Source organism: Salmo salar, chromosome ssa12 (assembly GCF_905237065.1).
Source record: "Salmo salar chromosome ssa12, Ssal_v3.1, whole genome shotgun sequence".
Lineage (NCBI taxonomy): Eukaryota > Metazoa > Chordata > Actinopteri > Salmoniformes > Salmonidae > Salmo > Salmo salar.
In genome coordinates, this window is record NC_059453.1 from 61,663,281 (window position 1) to 61,673,604 (window position 10,324).

A 10,324-nucleotide genomic window follows, 5' to 3' on the forward strand; every position below is an offset into this window, starting at 1 on the left:
AAAATTCTCAGCACATTTAAGAAACTTGACAAAATCATTTTCTTGGTATTTCATTAATATAACAGAATTCCTAAAAGTTCAAACATGGTTACATTTAATTTTGATAATGTTCTAGGAACTTTCTCCAACTGGTTTGACATTGGGAATGTTCTCATAGTTCAGAGAATATTAAGAAGCAATGTTCTTCTGTGGGAATTTCAGTGCTAAAGCATAATGTTTCCTACAGGTTTCCTCATGGTTCAATTTAAAGTTATGTTCTTAAATTGTTCCAAGAACGTTTAGAAACAACGTTCTTCTGTGGGAATTTCAGTACTAAACATAACGTTTCCTACAGGTTTTCTCTTGGTTCTATTTAAAGTCATGTTCTCAAATTGTTCCAAGAACGTTAACCATAAAAAACAAACTTTTGTAATGTTCAGACAACCTAAGAATATGATTTAAAAACATATATTCAGTTCTGAGAATGTTAAGAAAACTTTCCATAAAAACCACAAGAAAACTTTACTAACGTTCAGAGAATGTTCTAAGAATGCTATTTAAAAAAAGTATACATTCCATCCTTAACATCAACAAAACTCTGTCCTCAGTCTTGTTAAGTGTGTTCAGGTGTGGTCGCCGCACCCACTAATTGGCCACACTTGATCTTAATGAGTGCTTGTTTCTTTTTAAATGGGGTCTGTTTGAATAGACTAAAATGAACAGCTTTGTATGCGTAACAAAACGTGGACTAATTCCATGGATAGAGAACAGAAGATTATGCCGTGTCACAATAAAAAAAAAATATGTGTTTGCATTATTAATGCCTAAAGAAATTAATTTCCATGTGTCCTATCTACACTTGGAGTTCCAAAAAGTTAACCCAAAATAAGCTATTAGTGTTATTAAAAGCCTTATTGAATTCAGTGAAGTTATTCAAAAACCTCTGAATAACCGAGAATTTCAGTTCTCAGGGTGTTAATAAAACCTCCCAGGAAAACTTAAGGAACTATAGTTCAACATTCTCAGAACATCCCTGCAACCTGAAAATAATTATTCCCAGAAAAGGCTAAATGTTCACTTCTGTTCTCAGAACGTTTAAAATTCTTTCAGTTTTACTGGTCAGGAAACGAATGGCTTTGTTCCCACAACCAATGTGAAACCAAAAACATAGATTCCCACAACTTCCATAGAATCAAATGTGCTAGCCGGGTGATCTCATTGAGCTTGGTTTTCAGTGGGGGTGGAACCTTTCTCCATCATGGTTGGGGTCAATTCCATTTAAATTCCAGTTATTTCATTCCAGTTCTCTTCAATGGAACAATGGAAATTTTAAATAGAGTTTGGTTCACTTTTTGAGGTGACAAAAATTGAAATTGACCCCAACACTGTTCTCCATATCCTTCCACTCTTTCTCCAGTGTAAATCCTACTCATGTAGTTGCAACCCAGAATAGAAATGCATTGTAATACCAGTAATCTAGTCCCATCTCTGTTTATCCTATGCATGCAGTTTCAGGCCGGACTAAAACTGTACACGTTTTAGTCTACTATTTAGTGTGATCCCAGACCCTGCTGTCTCCCCTCTCTCAGACCCAACATGGGCCAGTCTGAACCTGGGGGCTCTTATCTGCATTGAGTGTTCAGGGATCCACAGGAACCTGGGCACCCATCTGTCCCGTGTCCGCTCTCTGGACCTGGACGACCTGCCCAGAGAACTCACCCTGGTGCTGGGCGCCATTGGCAACCACCTGGCCAACAGCATCTGGGAGGGACGCACACTGGGCCGCCGGAAACCCACACCCGATGCCACCCGGTAGGAGGACTAGGGATACTGGAGGACATGGGATAGACACTGGGAAACAGAGGATAGGACAGGGGAAGGGGACACTTAACGTGTGAATAAGTGGCAAGTTTGATGGACTGCAGTTGTAGTATTAGTTATTGTTATTGTAGAAGAGTTGCATTGATAGAAGTGTTAGAGCTAATAGTCGTAGAAATGTGAAAGTAGAACTAGTAGTGTGTGTAGATTCGGACTACATACACATGCCTGTTCACACACTCTGTTCCCTTGGTAACTGTGTGTGTGTGCCTCTGTAACTGTGTCTGACTGGTCCCAGAGAGGAGCGGGAATCGTGGATCCGGGCCAAGTATGAGCAGAGGCTGTTTGTGGCTCCGCTGGTCCCGCCCTCCCCCTCCATGTCCCCCAGCCAGGGAACAGAAGTCAACACGCTGTCGGCCCGTCTGCTGGTGGCCGTGATGGAGAGGGACCTCCCCCGCCTGCTCCTCCTCCTGGCCCACAGCACCAAGGACGACATTAACGCCCCACTCCGCCCAGGGGGTCCCCTCTCTCCTCAGCCCCCTGCTGCATTCCCCAGCTCTCCCATGGGGGGATCCCCCCTGCCGCCCCACTCAGCGCTGCATGCCGCCTGCCAGCTCGCCGACGTGGTCATGACCCAGTTGCTGGTCTGGGTGAGAGAACGTCCCTCCTTTAGTCTCTTCATCCTTCTTTTCCATTTTTTGTCATTCATCCACTCATGACACTACAGCCAAAGAATGGCAGAAATGTCAAATGAAATGTTATGTCACATGCTTTGTAAATAACAGATATAGACTAACAGTGAAATGCTTTCAAGCCCTTCCCAACAAAGCAGAGTAAAATAATGAAGAAATACAATAGAGAAATCATAGAAAGATAATTACACAATGAGTAATGATAACTTAGCTACAGTGCCTTGCGAAAGTATTCGGCCCCCTTGAACTTTTCGACCTTTTGCCACATTTCAGGCTTCAAACATAAAGATATAAAACTGTATTTTGTTGTGAAGAATCAACAACAAGTGGGACACAATTATGAAGTGGAACGAAATTTATTGGATATTTCAAACTTTTTTAACAAATAAAAAACTGAAAAATTGGCCGTGCAAAATTATTCAGCCCCCTTAAGTTAATACTTTGTAGCGCCACCTTTTGCTGCGATTACAGCTGTAAGTCACTTGGGGTATGTCTCTATCAGTTTTGCACATCGAGAGACTGACATTTTTGCCCATTCCTCCTTGCAAAACAGCTCGAGCTCAGTGAGGTTGGATGGAGAGCGTTTGTGAACAGCAGTTTTCAGTTTTTTCCACAGATTCTCGATTGGATTCAGGTCTGGACTTTGACTTGGCCATTCTAACACCTGGATATGTTTATTTGTGAACCATTCCATTGTAGATTTTGCTTTATGTTTTGGATCATTGTCTTGTTGGAAGACAAATCTCCGTCCCAGTCTCAGGTCTTTTGCAGACTCCATCAGGTTTTCTTCCAGAATGGTCCTGTATTTGGCTCCATCCATCTTCCCATCAATTTTAACCATCTTCCCTGCCCCTGCTGAAGAAAAGCAGGCCCAAACCATGATGCTGCCACCGCCATGTTTGACAGTGGGGATGGTGTGTTCAGGGTGATGAGCTGTGTTGCTTTTACGCCAAACATAACGTTTTGCATTGTTGCCAAAAAGTTCAATTTTGGTTTCAACTGACCAGAGCACCTTCTTCCACATGTTTGATGTGTCTCCCAGGTGGCTAGTGGCAAACTTTAAACAACACTTTTTATGGATATCTTTAAGAAATGGCTTTCTTCTTGCCACTCTTCCATAAAGGCCAGATTTGTGCAGTATACGACTGATTGTTGTCCTATGGACAGAGTCTCCCACCTCAGCTGTAGATCTCTGCAGTTCATCCAGAGTGATCATGGGCCTCTTGGCTGCATCTCTGATCAGTCTTCTCCTTGTCTGAGCTGAAAGTTTAGAGGGACGGCCGGGTCTTCGTAGATTTGCAGTGGTCTGATACTCCTTCCATTTCAATATTATCGCTTGCACAGTGCTCCTTGGGATGTTTAAAGCTTGGGAAATCTTTTTGTATCCAAATCCGGCTTTAAACTTCTCCACAACAGTATCTCGGACCTGCCTGGTGTGTTCCTTGTTCTTCATGATGCTCTCTGCGCTTTAAACGGACCTCTGAGACTATCACAGAGCAGGTGCATTTATACGGAGACTTGATTACACACAGGTGGATTCTATTTATCATCATTAGTCATTTAGGTCAACATTGGATCATTCAGAGATCCTCACTGAACTTCTGGAGAGAGTTTGCTGCACTGAAAGTAAAGGGGCTGAATAATTTTGCACGCCCAATTTTTCAGTTTTTTATTTGTTAAAAAAGTTTGAAATATCCAATAAATTTCGTTCCACTTCATGATTGTGTCCCACTTGTTGTGGATTCTTCACAAAAAATTACAGTTTTCTATCTTTATGTTTGAAGCCTGAAATGTGGCAAAAGGTCAAAGTTCAAGGGGGCCGAATACTTTCGCAAGGCACTGTATATACACGGGGTACCAGTACCGAGTCGATATGCAGGGGTACGAGGTAATTGAGGTAGATATGTACATAAAGGTAGGGATAAAGTGACTAGGCAACAGGATAGATAATAAACAGTAACAGCAGTGTATGTAATGAGTCAAAAGAGTTGGTGCAGAAAGGGTCAATGTAGTTAGTTAAATAATTAACCAATAGCTACCCGGACTAACTACAGTACTTAGCAGTCTTATTGCTTGGGGGTATAAGCTGTTCCAGGTCCTGTTGGTTCCAGACTTGGTGTATCAGTACCGCTTGCTGTGCGGTAGCAGAGAGAACAGTCTATGACTTGGGTGTAGTAGTGTGACACTTCCCGAATGCACTGTATAGCTATTTTTTGTAAAATATTCAGACCCCTTCCCCTTTTCCACATTTTGTTACGTTACAGCCTTATTCTAAAAATAATCTACATCATCAATCTACACACACTGCCCCGTAATGACAATCTACACACACTGCCCCGTAATGACAAGGAAAAACAGGTTGTTAGAAATGTTAGTAAATGTATTAAAAATCAAACAGAAATACCTTATTTACATAAGTATTCAGACCCTTTGCTATGAGACTTGGAATTGAGCTCAGGTGCATCCGGTTTCCATTGATCATCCTTGAGATGTTTCTACAACTTGACTGGAGTCCACCTAGGGTAAATTGAATTGGTTGGACATGTGTATGTCAGAGCAAAAACCAAGTCTTGAGTTTGAAGGAATTGTCTGTAGAGCTCTGAGACAGGATTGTCGAGGCACAGATCTTGGGAAGGGTACAAAAAAATGTCTGCAGCATTGAAGGTCCCCAAGAACACAGTGGCCTCCATCATTCTTAAATGGAAAAAGTTTGGAACCGCCAAGACTCTTCCTAGAGCTGGCTGCCCGGCCAAACTGAGCAATTGGGGGAGAAGGGTCCTTGAGTGCCCTAGGTAGAGCCCGGACTGGAACCTGATCGAACATCTCGAGAGACCGAAAAATAGCTGTGCAGCGACGCTCCCCATCCAACCTGACAGAGCTTGAGAGGATCTGCAGAGAAGAATGGGAGAAACTCCCAAAATACAGATGTGCCTAGCTTGTAGCGTCATACCAAATATTTAGAAATATTTGCAAACATAAAAACCTGTTTTTGCTTTGTCATTGTGGTGTATTGTGTGTAGATTGAGGATTTAAAAAAAATCAATTTTAGAACAAGGCTGTAACGTAACAAAATGTGGAAAAAGTCAAGGGGTCTAAATACTTTCCGAATGTACTGTACATGTTTTTTTTATCCACTACAAATTTCAGCTGAATCTTATTGCCCGCTCTCATTCTCCATTTCTCTCCCTGGTTGCAGTATGGCAGTGATGTGAGGTGTCGGGACGCCCAGGGGCAGACGGCACTCACGTTGGCGCGTTTCGCTGGAAGTCAAGAGTGTGCCGACATCCTCCTGCAGTACGGCTGCCCCAACGAGCCGGCCCCCTCGGTTGCCACAACGCCCAGCCTCTCAGTCGCCACGACACCCAGCCTTTCACGCAAGAGCAGCGCTGCCAGCCTCAGCCGCAGCTCCAGAAGAGCAGTGTCTTAATGTGACAGGGGTTAGAGCGCACTGTGTGAAAGTGTAAGTGTGTATGTACGTGTAAAAGGGTGAGTACATGCAATATGTGTATGTGTGTGAGAGAGAGGTTGTGTGGGTGGTGCATGTGTGTTTGTGACCATATGCATGCCAGGGTAGCTCTAGTTGAAGGGGAAGGCTGTGTCATCACAGTGTCCTCTAAAAGGAACCCATAAAGTCACACCAGGACGTAGTCCCAGACCAGAAGGACTGAATAAACAAGCAGCCAACACCATCACCACCCTTAGTGGTGCACGGGTCAGCTGTTTATTCACCCACACCGGCCCGCAATTGTTAAAAAAAAACATCCGCCACCGCCCAACTATATGTGATAAAGTGAAAATCTGAGGCCTGACCCTAACCCGCAAATATATAAAATGTTAAAAGCTGTAAAAACTACCCAACATGTTTCTGATAACATTTCAGTTCGGCTTGGATGCATATTTTATGTGGTTGAAATAGGCTACTATCAGCTTTTCTGATGCTGATAAAGATAGGAAGTTTACAGACGGTCCCTAACCACACATTCATTCTCTCAAGATGCTGAAATAAATAAATAATATTTCTCCACTCCAGTCAAAATGTACATTTGGTGTATAATTTCACAAGTTAATATTATATTAGGCGGTTATAGACCTATATTCAGTGTGCATATTTCAGGATACTATTCCATTTAAAGGTCCAGTGCAGCATTTGTATCTGTATTTCAAATCATTTCTGGATAACAATTAAGTACTTTAGTGTTATTGTTTTCAATTAAAATGGTTAAAAAGAAACAAAATTGACTTCTTAGCAAAGAGCAATTTTTCAAGAAGAATTTAGCTAAGACTGTCTAGGAGTGGTTTGAGTGGGGAGGTGAAAACAGAAAATGTGCACTTATTGGCAGAGAGGTTTGGAACTCTTGTCTATTAACTAATTTACCACATGATGATGTCACCACGGAAGGCCAAAACTCCCTCCCACCAAAACAGGCTGAAACTTCAGGCTGTCTTTTCAAACAGCTCTTACACTAAAAGGGCAGTATCATAATTTTCTAAATTGTACAGTATTATTCCAACTTCAGTGTGGAAATATATATAAAACACAAATCATGTTTTTTGACTGTACTGGGCCTTTAACCCATCTGAACAGTAGCCTATAGTTCCCTTGATGTACCATTTTGAAGTCCTCCTCTTGTGACTGTCAAATTTGTATAGCACCTCACAATCACACATAATAGTTGGCACTGCTATCATCCTCTTTTACCACTTCACCAAATCTTTCCCAAACATCAGGCTACTGTTCTGGCCCTTCTATTTATTTTCAACTCTCCATTTTGCAGCTCGTCTCTTATTTAATTAAACTCCAATATTGTCCTTTTTGCCTCAGTGGATCAACGTTAACTTTTTCTGCTTAAGTTCGCAAAAGCTTTTTACGATTGCTGTGTATTCAGAGAGTGTACAGTTAGGCCCTAAAGTTTAGACTTAGGCTACACTCTAGCACCAGATTTAAAAAAAAACTAAAAACTAAATGTAGCCTATAGATATGAATTGCACAAGAATTATATATTTATGGATTTTTTTTATGCATTGTTTATTCAACCCGCCTGCCCGACCTTCAGCCACGCAATATTTAATTGCCCTAAACTGCAGGGACTGCAGGTTATGAGTCAACCCACACATCACTAACCACAGTAAAGCCAGGAGGCAGAACTCCCTCTAACTTGGCTCTGTGTGTGTGCATGCATGTTTGAAAGAGAGGGACGGGTCTAGTCAGTGGGGTACCTTGTCCCCGCTATGGCGCTGATCATATATACTCTTCCAGGCTCACCTCACCACTGCTCGGTTGGACCTTTTTACCTGCCAAAAGGTGTGCTACTGCTTCACCAGTACCCCGTACCCTGAGCCTCATTAACACAAACTGACAAACAGGGATAATGTAATGTCAAGCTCTGGGGCCAAATTGATGGCCTGTCCTGTATACTGACTTGGGTTCATGCCCAATCACATCTCTCAAACCACAGGGTTGGGAGAAGAAAACAAACCAGAGGTACAGAACTGCAATAATTGAATTACCAGTGTGAGACAATGGATGTGTCTTTCTCGCCCTTCTGTACCTCTGGATGCTTGAAGTCCCATGATAAGACTATATAGTATGAAGACAGGAAGATGGTTTCCGCTCTCAACAGCAGAGAATGTCATTTTAAAATTCATTATGAACATTTCTCCTGTGCTTTGATGGTTAGGTTGACGTGGAGCAGCTTAACTTCAAATGCAGCTAAATCTATAAAGATGCTTCAGTATGATGATAAAAGGAGTATGAGGGGCCTCTTTGAATCTTCTGAATGACATTGTACTTACTCATACAGAAACTTAACAGTGGAGTCAAGACCAACAGCAATGGCCAGTGCTGGAACTATAATGACCACTTTTAAAGGACCACTGTACCATGGTCAGACAAAATGGTCAGTTACCGAACAATGCTCAGCTGAGATCAAATTCAAAATAAATACTGTCCAACAGATATAGGATTTGTATTTTAAGAATTTAGGTCAAAATAATAATTGTATAGAAAGACATATGAAATTGACATTATTACTATACTATCAATATTGAGAAGTACTTCATGGTCAAGAATGTTAATGTATGTTCTGAAGTTTGTATGGTAGGTTATTGTTTAATACACACAGGGGTTACTCTTAGCTGTTCAGAGATACAAAACTGTGACAGATTTGGTGATTTCTTTTATTTGGCAGTCCGCTATCTAGCTCCCTGACGTCACTTTGAGATCCAAGATGGAGACTTGTAATGTGTGTGAATAATGCGTGTTTCAATAATGAGAGAGAGACCCATCCACCCACTAGGGCAGTTGCTCTATGTCCTATTTTAGCTGAACAGTGTTACTGCCAGACACCATTGTATTGTGAAACAAATTAAATGCCTTCCAGTTTGATTGAATGTATTGCAAATATTGGGAATGTTTTGGTGCACTGCCACACCCAGAAAAGAATAAGGGGTTCAAAACCAAAACTCAAGACGTCATTCTCGATTATTATTCCAACTGTACAAAAGGATTATTAGTAAGGGAAATTAATTGCCTTGTATTGAGAATGAAAAGTTTGCTAGTGGCCACATTAGAGACCGTTGTCATAACACCACAAGGACCATGTTGCTTTTATATTGGGACTTACCAAACTACTGCAGTATGATCATACCTCTTTTCTTTTTTTTACTGAAAATGGAAATTTGTCTGTAAATTGTGTATGCTTCTCTTTTGTTTTGCAGTGTTTTTCTACTCCTGTATATGATTCATTCAAGTTAGCTGTCAATACAATTACTGTCAAACCTGTGGTTTTATTTATATATTTGGGAGTGTTTTCATATTTTAAATGTGCAACTTTTATCTGCTTAAAAAAAGGAAAGTGAAAACAGCATACAACAAAGCAACAATAAAAATGTTGTATTCTGGGTATTTTGTCATTTGAATGAATTGACATGAAGGGATATATAAAGCTGAGGCATGGATCTGTCTCTCTACATGTATTGTTTTTTTTGCTATGCAAGATTGTGTGTGGGGGGGGTAAATCAACAAGTGAACCTGAAACACTCATTTCCAGTATTGACCATGGGGAGGCAGCATGTAGATTGTGAGGCAGGAGAGATCATTCAAGAGTTCTGTAGTGTCGGCTCAGGCCAAGCCACAGAAACCTGCTAATTAATCCTGGTTTGCGTCCCAAATAACCCATCTCCCAATGTAGTGCACTACTTTTGACAGGGCCTATAGAGTACCACAGTGTTTGTCATAATACCCATAAAACCTACCGGTCAAACAAGGAAATGGATCCAATTGTTTTTCCACCATTCATTTTTCCCATAGGAGATTTTAGAAACACTTAAAATAAGGGCTGTGTTTTGTGTAGGCTTACCTTGGCGTGACGTTTTGATAACCTTATAAATCTTTCCAGGACAAGGTGCCTTGTCAATATATTCAACTGTATTTACCCCCCCCCAAAAAAAATAATAATAATCTTAATGCTAATTAGCTGATAATGTGGAGAACAAAGAACTACAAATGCCATGATGATATGGACGAGACTGCCGAATCGAGGCAAAGGTAAGAATCTCTGGATTAACAATCTGTTAGCTAAATTTAATGAAAAATATTGGTTACATTTCTTTAAATGGACAATTCTGTGATCTGTATCGTGCAAGTTTTAAATTGACAATACCTGTTAGCATAGGTGTCAGAGATGGCTTGTGGGAATTTGTAGTCTTGTATAATGTCTATTTTGATGCTAAACCGGACCTGTACCAAAACTATTGACAGTTAAGAGTTGTCATCTTTATTTTCTCGTGGTTCTGAGAAGAATGTGCATGACATTCATTTTGAGGTTAATAACTTG

The 10,324-nt window shown here is 41.0% G+C and overlaps 1 protein-coding gene across 4 annotated transcripts in view; it reads left to right on the forward strand.

Moving 5' to 3' along the window:
• The window catches only part of LOC106565449 (arf-GAP with GTPase, ANK repeat and PH domain-containing protein 1), a 75,051-nt gene extending 65,658 nt beyond the window's left edge, over positions 1 to 9,393 (forward strand). For all 4 annotated transcript variants that reach the window (XM_014132599.2, XM_014132600.2, XM_014132597.2 and 1 more), the window contains 3 exons: positions 1,569 to 1,791; positions 2,096 to 2,447; positions 5,686 to 9,393. In XM_014132599.2, the coding sequence (XP_013988074.1) occupies positions 1,569 to 1,791; positions 2,096 to 2,447; positions 5,686 to 5,916 (806 nt within the window). In that variant the 3' untranslated portion in view covers positions 5,917 to 9,393. The remainder of the gene's footprint in view (positions 1 to 1,568; positions 1,792 to 2,095; positions 2,448 to 5,685) is intronic.
• The last annotated feature ends 931 nt before the right edge of the window (positions 9,394 to 10,324 follow it).